This window comes from Thalia democratica, chromosome 5 (assembly GCF_965202585.1).
Source record: "Thalia democratica chromosome 5, ktThaDemo2.hap1.1, whole genome shotgun sequence".
NCBI lineage: Eukaryota > Metazoa > Chordata > Thaliacea > Salpida > Salpidae > Thalia > Thalia democratica.
Window position 1 is genome coordinate 8,226,920 of NC_139169.1, and position 21,691 is coordinate 8,248,610.

The following is a 21,691-nucleotide window of genomic DNA, read 5'->3' on the forward strand; positions in this document are numbered from 1 at the left end:
TATAGTATCAGCGAGCAGCTTAAAAATAAATTGAACCATCTTCATATATACAATTTCTCACGATTTAGTTTGTAGCTGCTGACTAGTAGCATATATGTTTTAGTTTTAATTATATTTTTTATAAGTAAACCAGGTATAATTAAATTAAGTTTCTTAGTAGCATAACCTTAGTATAAAAATTATAAACTGTTCTCAAAATCTTAGTTTTAATATGTTTAATAAATACTTTTTCCAATTTTATACAACTTTTATCCACTTATATAGAATTAAAGTAAAATTAACCGGTTTAATCTAAGTGTTTTAAAAGACTTACTATCATCTGATCAAACTATTTGAAATGAGATTACTTAAACAAAAAACTAGTTTTTAGTTTAGCTAAGCTTTTAAAGTAAACTTATTAACCAAATAGTAGATATAATAAGATTACAGCTGTTAGAAAGCTGTTACAAACTTAATATGATTAAAATCATATCATTAACGATTTTAAAACCTTATAAAACACATTTTTGATATTTCAGTTTTATTAGAAATCCACACTTAAATTTTTTTATTACCATGTTAATAAGCTTCAGGTTTTTAAAAACAACTTCTTAGCTTATTTCTTGTCAAATATTTTGAAACAGTTCTAAAAGCCTTGAAATAGTTCATTTTAATTTATGCAAGTTTTTTTTAGGTTGCATATTTTTAGAGTATACTTGGTATGTTGTGCTATCCGTATACTTATAGTTCACACAAACTGTATTATCAGTGAGCAGTATATTAATAATTAGTTATATCATACTATAAGTCATTCTTAGAATGCAATAGTTTACCAGTAGCTGCGTTAGCTTCATTTCAAATAACTCATTTGATTTTAACTACATTTAAAAGCAAATAAATGAAAACCTCACCACAAATTTCGGATTATTTAATAAAATTAATCTGTCTTAGCACCAACAGTTTTCCTTATTTATATAAATTAGGTTTTCTGAATGTTTTTAGTCTGTATGCAAAATATAATGTTCTACTGTTTTTAAAATTCAAGTACTAAAAATAAATATCGAGGTAAATCAATTCATTTGTTTTTGCAAAATATCATCTTTTATGTTACTTACATAATACTTTTAGAAACAACACAATAACGTTTAAATGTATACATTCAAATTCTTTAATTTATCTAATTACAGTTAACTCGATGTTTTGAAAGTTTGTAAAAACTTTTTAGTAGCTGTGATGTTTATTTGTCAACATTATTACAGTTAGTTTGTGTAACTCTAGAAATATTGCAATATATTATAATTTAATTATATTCGTTAATTATACAAAATTTTTTAACTTGATTTGCGTACTACGAAAACTAGTTTATAGTAAAGTGTATAAACTTTAGGTGTATACTTGTTGTCAAGCTGAACTAAAGTTATTATTCCTTTTATCAAAAAATTACTAAAAAATAGCCTAACTTTAATTATAGATTTGATAGCCTGTAATTTTTAGCAATTGGTTTCTTATTACTTTATAGTCGATTTTGAATTCTTTAATCATTTATTAAAGTCAATTTGCGATACTTAATCAAAAATGAAATAAGATTTAATAAAAAGACATCACAAACCAAATTTTGTTTAAATCGTTTTATAATTAACTATAACTTGTTGCGAGTAATCTTGCTTTTTTGTTTAAAATAATATTAAAGTTTACAGTGATTATTATTTGACTACATTAACGGAATGGACATCTTACTTAAAATCTGGTATTGTTTAAAACATTGTTTTTCTTTTTTTTTTTCAATTTATACTTTAAAAAATTAAAATTCTTTAAAAAATTTTTGTACCATTTATTAAATTTTTTTATTTAATAAGGCTCTTGTTCACTAATTAGCAAATTTTTAACTTTTATTAAGCAACTTTTAATAAAATTATTACACAGATACAAAAAGCTATAAAAATTAATTTACGTTGTAGTTCAATTAAGTATATTGTTTCATAAAAATTAACATATCAGCGAACTGCATATAAATAAAACATTTTATATTTGAACATGGTTTTTCTTATATTTTGTTATTTAGTTTTTTTCTAGTAGCAGAATGATTTGTAAGCTTTCTTACTACTACTTTAACAAATAGCCAGGTAAAATTTAGTAAAATTTTCACGTTTATTAATACAACATTACAACAATTTTCAAACCTTACTTTTATATGTAACAAAAAATTTTTTTCTTTAATACTTTAATTACATAAAAACACGAAGTTGTATAATATCTGTTGTAAACTATTAAATAAGCATTACAGTATAAACTAGTTAGTAATACATACTTTAAAAGAGCTTTTACAATAAAACTACATTAAAACTGACAGCTTTAAAAAAGACGTTAAACTATGATTACGATGTGTCAAACTTAAATATTTAAACACTAAAATCTAATGCTTCACAGGAAAATTAAAATTTTGTTATAGTATTTTTTCGTGACTATGTCTGACTGGTGTGTTCTAATGAAGATAAAACAGGTTATAAAAAAACTCCAGCATGACATTAGATTTTAATAAATTGAATTTTATTCAGTTTTCTTTATTCTATGTATTTAGATGTTAGAAAACAATACATTAGGATTTAAAAACTTCCAACTTACTTAAACTATTTTGCTGGTTTTATTTTATACTTTTAACTAAAGTGCTTTAACTTATACCTTAAGACTAATTTCTAGAAATTTAAAAGACTAGAGCTATCTTTAAGTATTTCAAGCTGGACAGAGTGATGCTTTGCTTAAAAGTCTATCATAAAAGTTAAACATTTAAACATATCAAAATGTAATTAATTATAGCAGTTTCATCTGGAAAAACAATTATATGTCCAGTTTCTTTTTTTAAAGTGTTTTTAACATATCAGTTTAGTTTATTTAGAAATTTGAAAAATTAAGTACATTATGAAATAATCTGAACCGCACTTTCGTTGCCAACGTTTTTTAACCTGTTTCTTTTTCATTATAACTTATCAGGCAGACACAGTCACAAAGAATATTCGTTACAGACAAAAAGAAACTTTTCATGTACTTTTACTGTACGTATGAAGTTCTAAGTTTAAATACTGATAGATAACGGATCGTTTCATATTTCAACGCCTTCTTTAAAATTGTCAGTTTCAATGCAGAATTTTATTTAAAAATTAAATTATTATAAGAAATATATATTTAAAAAATATAGAAACTAATGAAATAGAAATAAAAATTAAAGAATTAATATATATGTGTATATATATAAAGTACATATTTCTAAACTTTGTTCTGTAATGTTTTATTAATAGTGTATAAAAAATATTTGAAATTTTATTATAATTTTAAATAAAATCTCAATGAAAAAATAAATGTTTAAAATAAAGTTTGAATATTATTCTAATGCTCTTTATAATACGTTTTAACGTTACTAAATTGTATCTGGTTGCTTATGAAAAAATTGGTTAACAGAATTATAAATGATACTAATACTCAAAGCAGCTACAAACTAAAAATTGAAGATAACACTGTTTCAATATTAATTTATTATTTATTATGCCGCTCGCTCATACGATAATTTGTGTGACGCAGTATACATTGGGTAACACTTACATTAGACTTACAACATTAAAACTTTAGCTTTTTAGATGTAAATTATATTTCATTTAATTTTTAATGATATACATACAGATACAGCTACATATTTTGTTGAATCAATACACATCTACTTTTAAGCTTTTACAAATATCTACCGAAAAACTATGCTTTAACTGTCAAAACACATTGCTTATTTAACCTTTTGGCTAAAACTTTGTTTGACGTAAAATAAGACTTACGTAAGCATAAATAGTATTTAGTTATTCTCAAAAAGCACTATCAATTTATTTGATAAAAGCTACATTGATAAATTATTTATGTAACTGTTATAAATAAACTTCAAACCTTTTTCTTTTTATTCACTGCGAAACAGCATTAGGATTAAGGTTTAAACTGTTTAGAGTATAATAGTATTTTTAATTTGCTATTAACAGTTATTTTTTTGTTTTATAATTCTGATTATCTTAAATTTTTAACTATTTTTCTTTCTTAATTTTATATTTTTGTAAGGTGAGGTTTAAACGTTCTGTTGACAACAAAAAAAAAAAAAACATATAACAATAAAAAAAAATAATGTGTGTGTTAAACACTGAAGTCAACTTAAAACAGCTTTACTCTAAAATTATGTTTATTCTTTCATGCATTTACCTTTTTGTTTTGTTTTCTCAAATGTGAGTATAACGTAATAACTGATGTTGACCAGCTTAGTAACATTAGTTAAGGTGTTTTATGACATATAGCTTGTAATAATACTTAATACTAACTTTAGCTGATTATGTTCATAAAATAATATCTCTGTAATCCAGCTAACCAAGAATTTTAGTTTATCACTTGTAAGTACTACATGAAAGAGAAATTTATTTTTACGTTTATTTAAAATATAAAAGAAATAAGAACTCGCAAAAACTGATAAAATATACAAATAAGAGTATTATTTATTTTAACTAATTTAGTAATTTTACTGATGCTATACGTATTACGTCTTACTAGAAAAAGTCTAGAAAAGGTAGTTATTAAGAAAATTTTAAAATGAATTTTAGTACATAAATTTTAGTAAAAACTACGTCTGAATTAAGTACTTACTAGGGTTAACTTTTTAACCTGTTAAAGCGTACTTAAATAAAACCTTTAAACGTTTCTAGCATTTAATATATTTTAGCAATAAAATATTACCACCGAAAAACAAAATTTCATTGTTATATTAAGTTATTGGGTACCTGTAAAATTTGCACGAGCGGACAAAATTGCACGAGGGGACAAAGTTGCACGAAGACACATTTGTACGAGGGGATACAATTGCACTAAGATAAAATTGTACAAAGACTTTTTTGCACGGGTTGATTTTTTTTTAACATCGCTGTTACACCTAACTAACTTTTGTTCGGTAATTTTTTTTTCTTTAATAGTTATAATTATTTCGCTTTTGTTTTTTTTTTACTTTTAACTCTTTTCCTAACCCTAACCCTAGGTCTGTAGTTAATTTTTTAATTCTTTTTAATAAAAAAATTATTTATTATCATTATTATGTTTTTTTACTATTTTTTTAGTTATTTTTTTCACTATAACTGTTTACCCTAACCATTACTCTCGGTCAGTAAATTTATTTATTCTATTTTTTTCTGTTTTTTCTTTATATATTTTTTTTCAGTTTTTTCTACTCTGGTGCAAAATTGACCCATGGTGCAAAATTGACTTCGTTCAATTTTGTCTTCGAGAAATTTTGACCGGTTCCCTATTAAATTCGATTCATAAGTCGAATTTTTTCTTAATAATACCAATTTCCTATAAAATCTGTTTTTTTTTCTTATATAATTTAAAAATAAAATAATCAATTAACAAGCAGTTGTGCAAGAATTGTAATATTTCATTAAATTACTTTAATAGATTCTATTTAGTTTGCTCCAACTATACATTAGCTGCATTTTGGATTAATTGATTAAATTTAAACTTATGTTTACTTTTATTCAAGTTTATCAAGGTAAGTAAATTGATTGTTATTTACTTACTCAGATTTAAGCAAATTAAAAAGAATGAAAAGAGAACACGGCATATAAATAGTTATACATTAAATTCTGAACAAAAATCAATTTTAGTGGTTTGAATGTTACTGCGTCCTAGTTATAGAAGTTTTAAATATAATTATCACACATACAACAAATTTAAAATTATAATGGATTTTAAACTAGTTGTCATAAAGCCTTAAGTTATTTTTTGTAAGTTTATTTTGTTTGAGACTTCTTAACTAGGTATTAAAGTACATTTGATAGTATTGTTTATTGTACAATAAAAAAGCGCTCTAAAAATTTGGTCTAACAATTTAGTGTACGTAAAAACTTTATAGTTATCAAAATTTTCTAACAATTTTTTTTTACTGTTGTTAGATGTTTACTGATTTTACTTTAAAAATAAATAAACTTAAGAACTAATACACTTAAATATCTTTTTTTCTAACCTATATAAACGAACTAGTTTTTAACTACTTTTTCTTCCGTGTTTTATTTTAGCTTTTTTTCTGTTTTGAGTATATAAATCTTAAGTTTTATATTACTTTCTTTTTATAACAATGATTCTTAACTTCTTGAATATATTTTTATGTCACCCGAACTATGAACTAATAAAAACAGTGTTGTTTGCTTGCTGAATTATCTTAAGTATTTTTCTATTCGCTGTCAATTAAATATATTATTATATGTATGAGCCAAACAAAATAGTGTAAAAATTTTTATTAACCGGGAAAATTGTAAACATAGTTAGTAGATTCAACGAAATGTAACACGTACCAACTCAAAAAAGAACGTAAATATCTTATTAAAAGAAAAAAAACAATAATAATAGTTACCACTTAAATATAGTTAGTCGTCTTAAGTAGTAATAATACAACCAATATCGTTTAGTTCACTAGTGTTCTGATTTAGATGAAAGGTGTAAGAAAAAGGATACAAATATATAGATAAAAAATAAAAAATAAACTATTGGTATAATAACGTCAAAGATGAATAGCACGGTTTCTTCAAAGGTCACTCGCTGGGGTAAATCTGGAAAAAGTGTTATAGTATTTTGTGTATAGTACATGTATGTTTTTATCAAAAACTTAATAATGTTATTTAATATAGAGTTGGAATAAAAAATAACTAAAATTCAAAATATGTGAAATTAAAGTTGTAATATTTTGATAATTATTTAGTACACGATTTTTTTAAATACTTTAACTAACATTTATGCATAGCTACTCATTGTACTTTAATTAAAATTTTATGATAGCTTTTAAAATTTTCATTTAGCTTAGTACTATTTTTTTAGAAAAAAAACCAGCCTCTATTAAAAACTCAAAAACATTAGCAAATAAAAACTTGTTTGTGTAGAGACAGTCGTGCTAGCATCATTATTATTGAGAGGAGTAACATCTGTAACTAAATCAGTATACATTGCAGGAGTTGTAACTGAACTTTCAGGATTTGTAACGGAAGTAGAACATTTCTCAGGACTTGTAGCAGAAGTCATGTTGCTTTCAGGACTTGTAGCAGAAGTCATGTTGCTTTCAGGACTTGTAGCAGAAGTTGTGTTGCTTTCAGGACTTGTAGCAGAAGTCATGTTGCTTTTAGGACTTGTAGCAGAAGTTGTGTTGCTTTCAGGACTTGTAGCAGAAGTTGTGTTGCTTTCAGGACTTGTAGCAGAAGTTGTGTTGCTTTCAGGACTTGTAGCAGAAGTTGTGTTGCTTTCAGGACTTTTTAGCAGAAGTTGTGTTGCTTTCAGGACTTGTAGCAGAAGTTGTGTTGCTTTCAGGACTTGTAACAGAAGTTGTGTTGCTTTCAGGACTTGTAGCAGAAGTTGTGTTGCTTTCAGGACTTGTAACAGAAGTTGTGTTGCTTTCAGAACTTGTAGCAGAAGTTGTGTTGCTTTCAGGACTTGTAGCAGAAGTTGTGTTGCTTTCAGGACTTATAACAGAAGTTATGTTGCTTTAAGGTTTCATATCAGAAGTTGTGTTGTTTCAGTTCTTTTAACAGAAGTTGTGTTGCTTTCAGGACTTGTAACAGAATTTGTGTTTCTTTCAGGATTCGTATCAGAAATTGTGTAACATTCAGAATTTGCAGCAGAAGTAGTGTAGTTTTCAGGACTTTTTACAGAAGCAGTTTTGCTTGCAGAGGTAGTATCACCTTCAACTAAATTCATCATCAGTAAGTAGAATGTATCAAGAAATAATAAATAAAATATTCTGTCAAAACTTTAACAACTATAAAGCAAACATAAATTTTAGTTATACTTAGATAAAGAACTAGTATACCACATAAATGTTTAATTATGTGTTTTTATTTTTTTACCAACTAATGCTAACTAGTTGTTGGTTTGAAGTTAAAACCATTAAAAAAAAAAAATTGTAGTGTTTGTATTCATAAAACGTATAGAATGTACTTGAAATGTTTTATTTGTTATTTTATTTTTGTTATAAAAAATATAAAATGCGTTAATATATTTTAGTTTTGTAGATACAACAAAAGTTATTATTATTATTTAGTACTCTCTAGTCTTATACAGTTTTCTAAAATATGGCTCATAAAAAGTTTTATTTAATTTGAAGCTTTTAAATTTGCTTAGTATAAAACTAGTATAAATATTTTAATATCAGTTTATAGCTTTAATCCAATATATCATATATTACAACTACAATGAAAACTACTTCTACTTGTGTATGTAAAGTTTGGCTTATTTAAAGTCTATTAAAATTTTGTTAAATTACAGTAATTTTATGAACTTTTCTAAATTTACATCAATCTACTTTGTACAAAAACAGTTTACAACCCATTTTGGAGTTTTATGACAAAAACACTTTTATTTACTAAAATGTTTTAATGAAGTTACGAAAACCAACTATAACTTTTTAAATTTTACTTTTTGATATCAATTATTTCTAACAAACTTTTTATAAATATAGAAATAAACATATGGCTGAAATTAATTTAAATTTTTAAAGCTTTCAAGTAGAACTAGTTTTTAACTTGTAAAATGTTTTCATATTCCATATGAGTCCTGGACAAGACGTTAAAAGGTATCCGTGGTGTGTGACTCGATAACCGAAAGGTTTTTCGTGTACCAGGTCGTAATAGCAAACAATTTGAACGTTTTTTTTTTGTCGTTCATAAAACTGTAAACTATTTTTTTTCTCTTCTTTATCCTTACCCATATTTAGTTGTTTTTGATTCCGTACCAAACATATGGAATAAATAAATGTATATATATATATTTAAACTTGTGCAAAAAAAAAAATAACTATAATATTCTCACAAGTAATAAACTTATGCTTATATTCAACTAAGTTATTTTACATAAAATTCGTTCATTTTAAGTTCAATTCATTAAAGTTTTTGAATTAGCTCGTATAGATAATTACTATGGGTGGGTGTCACTTTTGCACAAGCGTCACTTTTGTACGAAAAGTCACTTTTGCATGGCGTCACTTTTACACGAGTGTTACATTAGCACGCAGGGATACTTTTGCAGGGCGAATCTTTTATTCCCTTATTCATTACCCTTATTCATTGTTTTTTTTTATCAGAAAATTTTCTAGTTTTGTTTTCTGTTTATTTTATCTTTTAATTTTTTTTTGTATTTTTCTACTCAGGAGCAAAAATTTAACTCGTGCAAAATTGTCTTCGTGCAATTTTTTTCCCTCGTGCTATTATAGCTTCGTGCAATTTTGTGCACTCGTGCAATTTTAGACGCGGGCAAAATAGTAGACTCGTGCATTTTTGTTTTCGTGCAATTTAGACCCGTTCCCGCAAAAGTGATGTTCAGCGCAAAATAAATCATCTACCAAAATGTCGCTACGCAAAAATGTCAATGTAAAAATGTAACGTTGTGCAAAAGTGACCCTGTCCGAAAAAGTGATGACCGTGCAAAAGCGACCCTCCGTGCAAAAGAGTAGCCATGCAAAAGTGACGCTGTGCAAAAGTGACGCTATTGCAAAAGAGCTGTGCAAAAGTGATCCTAAATGCAAAAATGAAGCCGTGCAAAAGTGACCCGTTCCTATTTACTATAATTACAATAATATTTAACTGAAGGTATAGTAAGACATATTAAAAATAATATTTTTCTAAACAAGAGCTTTATTCTTGTGAACCAAGACATATTATTTTTGTTAAAACAAACGTACTTAATTAATGTAATTAAAAAATAAAAAGTATTCATTATAAATACCATTATAAATATTTATTTTAAATTGACAATATCAAATTAAATTAAAAGCTTTGCTATTTGCATCTTAACAAAAAATCATTAAACCAAAATTCTAATGTTTTTTAAACTTCAGGTCCTTAACTTTACGGGATATTTATTATTAGCTTTTTTATAATAAGGACATCTTTCTATAAATAATCAAGAAAAAGTTAAGACCAATAAATGCATGATTTTCACAGCATAACTTCGCTTTACATTACGTTTTTTTAATGATTTTTAGTTGCAATTTTGTTATATATTTTAACTTTTTGAAAACAAATACAAGTTGTCTACTCTTAGAGGACAAATAATACACTTAATTCTTTTAAGACTTTATTTATCAAACTAAGTTTCGGTCAAAGAAATATCTAGTACTTATATAAAATTTAGAAAGATATATTCAATAATCGTGTAAGTAGTATTTAAATTTCAAACAAAATCAATTCAATTATTAAAACCAAAACAAAACAAATCTGAATATTAAGGTTTATAGTGTGATAAAGTTTGAACTTGGTTAAGTTTATGCTTATTTATTGTAACTTAAAAAAATTGAAATAAAACCTAGAGTTTAAATAATAGCTAATAAATAAATAGTAATATTAGTTGGAACCTAGTTGTAGGCACCTTTTTTCTTCTTTTAAGTTTTTAATAAAACTTTTTTAATAAAATTGTTATCATAAGTGATACCCAAGCTTTAAATATAAAAAAGTACTATTAGAGTTTGGCTAGTTCGAATTGTGGACAAGGTATCGAAAATTTAAACATATATAGCTTATAATGACTATGAGATTCAAAAATTTTGACTTAACGCTTAATATAAAAACTTTTAGTTTACTAAAATGAGTAGCTAAATATATACTTTTTAACAAGATACATAAAATAAATACTACGAAAACTTGAAACTTAAATTTTGAAGTGTAGTTCTTTGAAATGCGGACAACAAATAGAAGAATTATTATTATTATCATATTGTTTATCGTGCAATGTTGGACTCAGGCATCAAAACCTGAGCCACTTGAACAGAACACACAAAAAGAGAAAAAGAAAATAAACTAATATTCAACACTTTATGACAAATTATATATATATATATATATATATATAAAACATAATTAAAATTAAAACGCAAAGTTAAATACAGTATAATTAATAAAATTAAAAAAATAATTCAATTCAAAAAATTTCAAACTTATATATTACTAAGTACACACAATAAATAAGTTTGTCTAAAATCATCGCTTATAAAACAACATTCATAATTACAAAATAAATAAGTGAACGAGTTGTTCGAGGAGGGAGGCGTAGGGAAAAGAATATTTTTTATTTTGTTTATAGTGGAAAATTTGTGAATTTTACTGGTATTTATTGTATTTAAATCAAATCCTTTTGGGTTTAAACGAAATTGTTCAACCCCCTCACAAGATCCTGAGGTAGTCTGTTCCACATAGCTTTTGCTCTGTGAAAAAATGCGCTTTGCCACTGACTGTTTTGAAAACCATGTTTACATTTTATTTTCAAATTATTTCCTCTTAGTTGATATTTATTTTGGGAAAAACTAAAAAAATGGTTAAAAAAACATTTATATTTGCCATTGATAATTTTGTAAAGAGTTAATAGATCAAATTCCAATCTTTTATATTCCAGTGATTTAAAACCAAATTTAATCATTCTATCATTATATGATGTGTAAGATATATTGCAACAACTACAAATATGACAAATTGGTATCCTTTATTAAGTTATCCCTTCTGTCAGCTTTTGTAGTCGCGACTTTATATGCAACTTTAATAGCAATTTTATATAATTTGGTAAAACAAAAAATTACGACACTTCCCTATGTTAGTTTGATATGTTATACTGAACACGTAAAGTAACATAAATTATAAGTGTTTAGTAAAAGCAAAGCAATTTTTGTCATGAAACAAGGTAAATTTACTATCTTGTTTTCGATTAAACCCGAAGAAAAAACTTAAAATATATTTGACATTATAATTTATATTTACAGTGTTTATAAAATGAAGTTCTTGTTATTTCTTGTTACATCCTCCTTAATGCTGATGAACGTAGTTGAATATGATGCTACTCTTGCAATTTATACCAGTATTGTTAAGAATCCTGAAGGTTACAATACTTTTACTACAAGTCGTGAAAGCAACGCAACTTCTGCTACAAGTCCTGAGAAATATTCTACTTCTTCTACAAATCCTGAAAGTTCAGTTACAATTCCTGCAAAGTATAATGATTCAGTTACAGATATTACTTCTCTCACTAATAATGATGCTAGCACCACTGACTCTACACAAAAAGGTAGTTTTTGCTTAATTTTTTCAATTTTGATAGTATAATCCTTTTTTTCTACAACTAAAAGTAGTATATTCAATAAAAAGTTCTCTCAATTTTAAAAAATTAATATCAATTCACACAATAATACAATTTTAATTCAGTGTACACTAAGTAACTGTAATGAGATAATAGTTTAAGTAATAAAAATATATCCTATATCGAATAGTTATCAAAAGCATTTTTTATCTTAAATTCTTTTAGTTTAAATACTTAAGTTTTTTAATTTTTATCCTATAATACATGATCTTTTCAAGTTTTTAATAAAAAACATGCGAATACTATATATCAAAAAACTTGCTTAATCCAGATTCTCTTCAGCCAGTCAACTATAGACAAGTCATTGTTGGAACAATAGTTATTTTACTTATTACTTTTGCTCTTTATTAACCGTTTTATGCACATAAAGACAAATTTGTGTTGATTGATAGTCGTTGTAGTAGTACTACTTAAGATTAACTGTCTTTAAGTTATAAGTCTTATTTATCGACTTGGTTTTTAATGTGAGATCTACGTTCCTTGTTGTATAATTTTGTGTTGTATTTCGTTTGACAATTGAAACTATTTTTTATCTTTCTTATTTAATAAAATTTATAAACTACTTAGTTTTGGCTGATTTATTAATATATTAATATATAAAGTTGAATGTTTGTTATTAAGGTGGTAGTTAAATTACGGTTTTTCTAAAAACGCTAAATCATTTTTCTTACTGAACACTGCCTACATAATAGTTATTCTACTTCCATAATGATATTATTCAATTATCATTATCAAAAATGAGCTTAATAAATAGGTTATTTTGGGGCAATTTATTTTAATTCTAAGCAAAACGACTCTATATTTAATTAATTTGAATAGCGAGGAAAACTAGTTATACTTCATAATAATGCAATTTTAGAATGAGTCCTCACTCTACTCTCTTTATCTCTTTATGGTTTAAAGAAAATTCTAGCTTTTCTAAAGAATAAACATTAAGTTATCTTAGCTATTGCAGTAAACTTCATAGTTTAATTTTAGAGGTATAACTTATAGAAATTAATTGTATTAATAATTGATAGTTTAGACTTAAAATACAAAATCATAATAATTTAAACTAAGTTATAAAATAACATACATTGTTTAATTTTAAAAGCTTTGTAGTTTCAGTTTTTTCACAAACTAATGTCATTTGATTTACTTTTAAAGGTATTGTTTGTTTATTGATATAATATTGTTACTACTGAATTTAAGTGTTAGATGGTGTATACTAAAAAATATTGCAGCTGCTAGATATGCTTAATAAAAGACTCGTTAGTAATAATTTTTTTTATACTGCTCACTAATACTATAGTTTGTGTGCATATTAAATAAGTTAAGTACTTTATTTTATCACAAAGCTTTACTAATAAACAAACTTGTAAATATTAAACTTCTTAAACTATTCAAAAGTATTTATTAAGTCTTACAATTTTGTTTGAGTTTTCTTTATACTTAAGATTTCGTTTTGTTTGTTTAGTTTAAAAAAATACTATAGTAATTATTTAGACTATGTGGTTATCAAGTTTTTTAGTAGTTTACCGAGTTGAAATTTTTCGGAATTTTGATTTTTATTTATTTAAAAATTTTAGGTATTCCAGTACAACACAAGTTACAACGTTAATTTTGTATAAATACAAACTAAAGTATCAATTAACAGTATATTAACTTTGTATGTATTTAAAAAAGTTGTAAAAATTTATCAGAAGGATTTGAAATAGCTTTATTTTGGTTTGTAATACATTATATTTTGATTGAGTTAACTTTAATAACTACATCATTGTTGTTTTTTTTACAAAAAACTTACTAAAAATATAATTTCTAGAAGATATTAACTTACATAAGTTTTACAAAAAAATTTACTTGATACTTTACTAAATTTTATTTAGAATTAATAATGTTAATAATTTAAACGCATTTTGCATCGCCTTATTAGCTAATAAGTTGTTTTAAGTGATTATTAAAAAGCCTTAATCTATTGCTATAAAGGGTGTTGATAAATATCTAGTATATGGCAAAAGCAAACATTAATATTCTTTAAACAAATGTTTTACGTCCCTGATCATTTCCTATAAAAACATACTTCTTAAAATAATTATTATCTCTTACCTATACTAATTAAGTTATAACTTTAGCTGATGAAGCATATCAGTAATTTAAGTATTTATAATCAGTAATCTTGTATTTGAACGTTTAGTAAATTATTTTCAATATTTAACTGATAATTAATCTTTATTTTACAGAATAAAAAATTAAATCAATAAAGTTTAATTTAAACAGATAGAACTGAAAAATAAAAATAAAAATAGAAACTGGCTATTGAAATATAATTTTAATCGGCGTACACTTATACTTTTTTTATAGGATAACATTTTCTGAGTCTTTAAATAAAAATAACATATTAGGTAACCTAATATTAGTTAAAGTTTAGATAAGTTTTAATATTATTTTTAATATAAAGCTTATAAAATTTAATAAACATTTTATAATATGTTACGAAACTTTAAGACTAAGTTAAAAAAAAGATTAAGTGGTAAACATTGACAAATACCATACTTACTTTATATTCAAGTTTAACAATATTAGCTTAATATAATTGTTGAAAATAACTTACCATATACAGGCTTAAAGTATTTACTTAAACATTTGTTAATTGATATTAATTTAAATGTTTTGTTATTATATATAATAAGAATTATAGTATAAAACTTTTCTTTTAAAAGCAATAAAAAAATTAAATTAATTTTTCATCTAGCTGAGAGAAAACTAAACTATTACATAACAATTATAATTACTTTTTTCATTTTGAAAAAGTTAGTTAGTTTAAATTTAGTTTGATATTATTTAACTATTATTAAGAAAATTATCGTTTGATTTAAAAACATTTAAAATTTAATAGTAGTTTAGAGTTCTTATTTACTATTTTATTACCTATTAACCAAGCCAACTAAATAGCAGCTTTAACATATAAAATAATTAGTTGAAATTCAATAATGTAAAAACTGCAAAATCTTAATGTATAATCTAAACAAAAAAAATTAGTATAAAAATTTAATTAAAAATATTTATTTTAGTTTATTGTATATTCAAAAATATTTAAGTTAGATAAAAGTTTTTAAAAGGTAATCAAAAATTATTTGTAGTTTAACGTGTTAATAGTTTTCAAAAACATTTAAATTAGATATGTTTATAGCCTTATTAATTTAACAAGTGTATTGTTTTACTAGATTAAAGTTATGAACTTGTTTAACTTTTTATTACTTAAAACTGTAAATTAGTTATAATATGAAATATCTAAAAAGTCGTAACAGTATAACATTCTAAAGACCAAATATTTGTATAATAAAATGATTTTAAATCTTGCCAAATACGAATCATATTAAATTAGTAAAACTTTTTTTAAATTTAAACTTATAACATACCCTTCAAAAATATCGTTATAAATATGTATTATACCGTTTTTGTAATATAACAGACAATCTATAAATAATTATGTACTTTTATATATAGCTTAATGTATGGTTATAATATAAGGTCAAAAGAAAGAATTGATTTAGATAATACACTACTAAAGCGTTATTCAAAACAAAAACATTAATGACAATATCGTATAAATGTTTTAAAATTTAAAAGTACTTATGTAAACACACTGTTTATAGCAATTTCGTTATCATAAGTCCAAAACCTTAGTTTTAAACAACATAACTTCGATTTTTTTAAACTAACTTAAGCTTGATTACGTTCAAATTAGATTCAGTAAAATATAGGTGTTTGCTAGCGGTATTTAAATTAACTACTCCAGTCTAAAATCTTGATGCCAAAACTTCTTAATTTGTAGCAGCTTTAAAGTAAATGCAATACTTTTTTATTATTGTAAATTTATTAATATAAAGATAACTTTAAATAGTCTATTGAATTAAGAGAAATAGACATATAAAAAAAAGGGCTAGAATTGTAGTTAAAAAAAGGCAAAACTGACAAAACAGGCCATATCATATTAATCAGTACTGAAACAAATCAATTGTCTTGAACATAAAGTTAATAGACCATTTGTACATAAAAAAAATAAAAATTTGCTATTATTTTGTAAAAACATGTAACTATTTGTTATTAAACTTAGGTGCGTATTAGGATGTATCTGTTGCCCCGACCTTAACATTTCGCTTAGCATTTTTTTTTACGGTGGGAAATCACATAAATAGACAACACAAAAAAAAAATTTGATTCCTAGATTCAAGACTTTTGAAAATTTTGCTTTATATGGAAGTATTTAAAAAGTAGAGAAAAGACTATTTTACTTAAAAACTTTTTTTTCTCCAATGTTTTTTGAGATAATAACCTGAAACGGTAAAAAAATATTCCTTTTCATTTTTAGAAAATTCTGTATAGACAAAACTTCAAAAAAATAAGATTTTTTTTAAATACAAAAAGAAACGGTTTTTATTTAATTTTTTTAACAACTTCTATTTTCATTTATTTTAAACTTTTTTTTATGCAGAATTTTTAAATTTTGCAAGGAACATTTCCTAACCGTTTGAGGTAATTATCTCAAAAACGTAGGATAAAATAAGTTTTTAGTGAAGTAGTCTTTTATCCCTTTTTTAAATATATACCCATGTAAAAATCTTAAATTATTTTTTTCTTACAGAAATAAATTTTAAAATTAAAATTATTCTTTTATAAAGTGTTCTTTTTTTACTTATATATAAGGCAAAATTTTCAAAATTTATTTGCTTCAGCAGGATCAAAGACGGGAAACTATTTTTTTTTTCTGCTGTCTTAATATGATTTACAGACATCGAAAAAATTTTCTAAGTGAGATTCCAAAATTATATTTTTCAGGGGCAACAGATTTCACCTAGTGCGCATTTTAAAGTGCTCGTGTTTGCTTGGGATAGTGGTGCGTACCTAGTTGGTATATATTTGGTGCTATCCCTTGTTAGGTGCACGTACTGTATTTTGTACTCTTTTAAAGTAATGATTTCTTAATATGCAATCAGTCAGTAAAGAGAATACGTTATTTCTTAAAAAGTATTTATGTATTTATTATTTAGGTATTTATGTACCTAAATGGTGGTTCACCACTATCCCTTGTTGGTTCACGTACTGCATTTTGTATATTTTTAAAGTAATGCTTTTTAATATGTTGTCATTCAGTAGAAAGAATAAGTTATTTGTTTTAAATAAAAAAATACACTATTTAAACAATTTATGTTCAATAACTTTTAGTTGAAAGTCGGTAACTAATAGAAAATACAAGTTTTATTATATCTTGAAGTACATAGAAATATGAACACTTGCTTTTGATGTTTAATATGTTTATTATTTTACTTAAGTGAATGCAATAAGTAAAAATTTAAGAAAAGCAACACTATTTTTCAAAATTATTTACTAATACAGTTTTTGTATATTACAGCTAAGGTGTTTTATCCCTTTACAATAAAAAAATTTAACCATAATTTTAGAATATTTTAAACGAAAAACAACCTAGTAATTTATACATTAAATATCTAGTTCGACTAAAAGTTGACAGCAAGAACTATTTAAATAACAGTTTTAGCAAATTGTTTAAAAAAATGCTTTAAAATAATTATATCTATCATCACTGTTTACTGCTAGATAGAATTTTGTTTCATTTTTGCACGTTTTAATTTAGATTAGAGGTAGAAAAATCATATAAATGTTCTAGAGTACAGACTTGCCACGTTCTACTCAGGATAGCTCATGGTAGCTTGATATTCTAAAAATACTAAGGATTATTTTGATATTTTTTTAAAACAATTGTTTTTTTATTTATCGTATTCGCTTAACAGTGATGTCAAAAACATTATATGTTTATAAACCTTTTATAGTGATATAAACTTAATTTGTAAAACTAATTTAGAAGAAAATTTAATCATTAATAAAAATTTTTATTTCTAAAAACAGAGTTTTTATATACGAACAAACTTAAAACTTTTTTTACACTCAGGATGTTCAATAAGCAACACGACTTAAGCATCATGTTCTAAGCTTTTTTGCATCAAAAAAGTCTCGCAAAGGGGTCATAAAAAGATAAATACTTTTATTTCAATTTAATTTTTTTTTAATTATTTTATTTTGTCATTTTTTTTTTGGCTTTAGGATCTTTATACAACAACATTAATTATTATAAACAAAAGCTCTAACATTTATTAAACTATCTAATTGTTAACTAATACGACGTATTTATGACAACAAGTTTTAGTCTAGATTGCAGAAATGGTTTTCTTTTTGAATAAAATGTAAAAAATAAACAGTGTAATACAGAGCTGTTGTGAAAATAAGATCAATTGAACAAACACATTTATCACATAGAGAACTATTAAATTAGTTTTTAATTTTTCACACTAGTTGTGTTTCCGGTAATTTCCTTTTACAGGATTAAATGTGTACAGTGCCGATGGAAATATAGTTCTAATTAATTTCAAATTCAATTATTTTCAAAAAAGAGACCTGCCATAGATTTAGGCTACCCTCAATACCTAAAACTAGTTTGAATACTAGACTACTCCTAGGCACCTTTTTTTTCTAAAACACGGGTTATTTTTATTATTTTTACTAAATATTAGACTTCGATAACCTTAACAATATAAATTCAGTGGTTAAAGAAAATAATGTCAGAACATTTTCTTATATTTATATATTATTTATAAACCTATTTGGATTTTTAAATTCTATTGGTTATACTCTACTTATTTATTTTGTTATTTATCATCTTTTAAGTTTTAATCGTATAAAAATAACCTGTTCATAAACTTTTTTTTAAGCTTCTGCCAGTCGTTCCTATAGTAAACTTTCAAAGATTAAGGGATTTTTAGTATAACAAATATAACTTATTGTAATACTTAAACGCTGAAAATTTTATTTGAATAACTTAATTCGAAAGATTTTTTTATTACCAAAACGTTTTGTTAAAAATACAACTAACATATCTTTTTTCGATCATTCAGTTAATATGTTTTAGGTAAAATGCAATCAAAGTAAAAGTAAATGTATTGATATATATGAATGACTAATTAATACTAAATGTTAAATGTATAAGTGCTTTAAAAGATTCAAATGCTATGAAACACGCTAACAGCTTTATAAACAATTATTAAGATAGATAGAAAAGATATATAGCTTAGACAAAACAAATAACATAAAACAATCAATTTTTGTTTATTTTTTTTATTTAAACTAAATTCTAAAATGTCTTAAAGTTTTTGTTAGATTTTTTTTTTGAACATTCCTTCATAAGCACCAGATTTTATTTCTGAATATCCACACTTTTTGTAAAAGTCTTCAGCTGAAGAAACAGAACATAAGTATGCCGCATTGAACCCTTTCACCTTTGCCCATTTTTCTGCATCTAACATCATACTTTTACCAACTCCTTTTCTTTGTAAGTCTTTATCTACTACAACTGAAAAATAAGTCATTTGAATATTGGATAAATAAGATTTTTTAAGGTTTTTCACAAGTTTAAAAATAAACTGTAATGAAATAATAATTTTTTTTATGTTTATATTTTACAAATTAAAAATTCTTTTATTATAAATGAAATCATTTAATTAAGAATAGTTTGTAATATTCGATAAATTTAAGTATCCTGAAATTTAAAACTTACCACAATCAAATTCCACAGAGTCTATTCTATCATCAAATTTGCAAACTTGCACATGACCAAGTATTTTATGGGGATTCGTACAAGTGTCTATATAAACTAATGATGTAGGAAGCTTATCGCAGGACTCTAGAATACTATAAATAAATAAGATTATTATGAAATAGTTTCGACTCTTTAATGTCACTTGTTATATGATATTCATGAATAGAAACCAAAACTTCATACTTGATTTAGTACTTTTACACATAAAATAAAACTTAACGGAAACAAGAACTAATATATAAAATTTTTATATAACTAACGTATATGAAAAACCCCAATATTTTTTCATGAGTTGACAGCATCGATACCTAAAACCAAGATGTAGTTTATGAATTGGAAATACTTTCATAACTTTTGTTCATTAAATAGTTTTTACTATTTTGTCTGAAAAGTTTATGTTATTTAATTTTAATTTTTAATTTAAACTTAAAGATGGTCAATGTTTTAGAACTTTAAAATGACAATGAGGATAGAAATGTGTATTAACTTATATACTTTTTAAAGGATAGTTACTTAAAGGTGATTCTGATCTCAAATATAGCTGAAAAAAGCCAAGTCAGCTAAAAATAAAACCTTTTTTTCATGCTTTTATTTTTAATATTTAAACGTTAACTTTGATTAACTTTCATTACTTTTTGGGAAGGATGGTTAGATATAAGCGTATTATTAAAATAACCTTTGAAAAAATATGCTGACTAGGCTTTTTTTTTAGCTTTTTATTAGCTCAAACTAACCTTAAGTATGCTTTCCTCATTTAAAGTCTATACAAGGTATTTCACGAAATTTATTAACCAAACTTTGTACAAAGCATAGAGTTACTTACTAGTAATCACTTTTTTTATAAGTACCTTTTTTTAGAAATGGGTAGTTTGCTATTTATGTAAGTAAATACAAATAATGTTTTTGCTCTTTTTTATAACATAACTTACATTGATTTCGGTTGTTAAGTTTTTATAACCTATAGTTTTAAAACCGTTTTGAGTAAGTATAACGTGAGCTATGTAACTTATATTCAAATATCTGCTTTTGAAAAAAATATTGATATAATTTTGTTTTGTAGTAGCTGTATATTAAAATCAATTGTTGTACTTTATTGACTAAATTTAGCATAAAATATATTTTTTTTTTCCCTTCCGTATATTTTAAAAACTTTGTATGCTATATAGATTTCTGAATACTTAAAAAAACGTGTATGTTTTAACTAAAAATATTCAATAAATTTATTGATTTTTGCTTATAAAAATATGAAAACAATCTTTGCTGCTTTATTGTGTGAATGAAAAAAAAGAGAAACAAATGAATCAAAAAAAAAACTACTGTAAAATTAAATTTTAAATAAACTAATAATAGTAAGTATCAAAATTGGAGTATAAAAGTAACATTATTGAATAAAGTAAAGAAAAAAGTAACTATGTTAGAATTTTATTTGTTGAAAATATTTCGAAGGAAATTATATTTTATTAAAAATAAGAGTCTTTTAATAAACACAATACTACACTCTAAACAACAATATAGTGTTTAAGTTTTATTACTTTATGCTAAAAGTTGAAAAAAACTTCTGATAAAGTTAGATTACTGACTTTTTGATTTCTAATGTCTTTTGAATGACAATAATTTAACTTTTATTTGATTAAATTTAGGATTTAATTAAAAATTATTCATAGAAATTTATAACTGTCAAAATATTTTTGCAATGTTGCGTAAACATCAAATATGCAAAAATTTAAGACACAGTTATCAAAACTTAAACAACTTACATTAAAATAAGTTAAAAATATTACTTATTCTGAACGAAAATTAATATCATACCACATGAAATGCATTAAACATTTCGAGGCTAAAATACTTATCACATCAAAATCATTAGTTATATTATTCTAAAATGGCCTGACTTGA

General features: G+C 24.1%; 1 protein-coding gene across 1 annotated transcript; it reads right to left on the reverse strand.

Annotated features, from left to right (window-relative positions):
• Nucleotides 1–19,352: 19,352 nt before the first annotated feature.
• On the reverse strand, nt 19,353–20,549 carry LOC145836236 (uncharacterized). The gene is made up of 3 exons (XM_082944056.1): nt 20,530–20,549; nt 19,754–19,887; nt 19,353–19,549 (listed from the first exon to the last, which is right to left on the reverse strand). The coding sequence occupies exons 1-3, from the start codon at nt 20,547–20,549 to the stop codon at nt 19,353–19,355; spliced, it is 351 nt and encodes a 116-aa protein (XP_082800182.1).
• Nucleotides 20,550–21,691: the final 1,142 nt, after the last annotated feature.

Excerpts from the sequence above, each read along its gene's own strand:
- LOC145836236 (XM_082944056.1), bottom strand. The coding sequence starts at position 20,549 with ATGAGGAAAGCATACTTAAG. Across the intron at positions 19,888-20,529 it reads ATGAGGAAAGCATACTTAAG|TATTCTAGAGTCCTGCGATA; the intron begins GTTAGTTTGAGC and ends ATTTATTTATAG. Across the intron at positions 19,550-19,753 it reads CTCTGTGGAATTTGATTGTG|TTGTAGTAGATAAAGACTTA; the intron begins GTAAGTTTTAAA and ends CTTATTTTTCAG.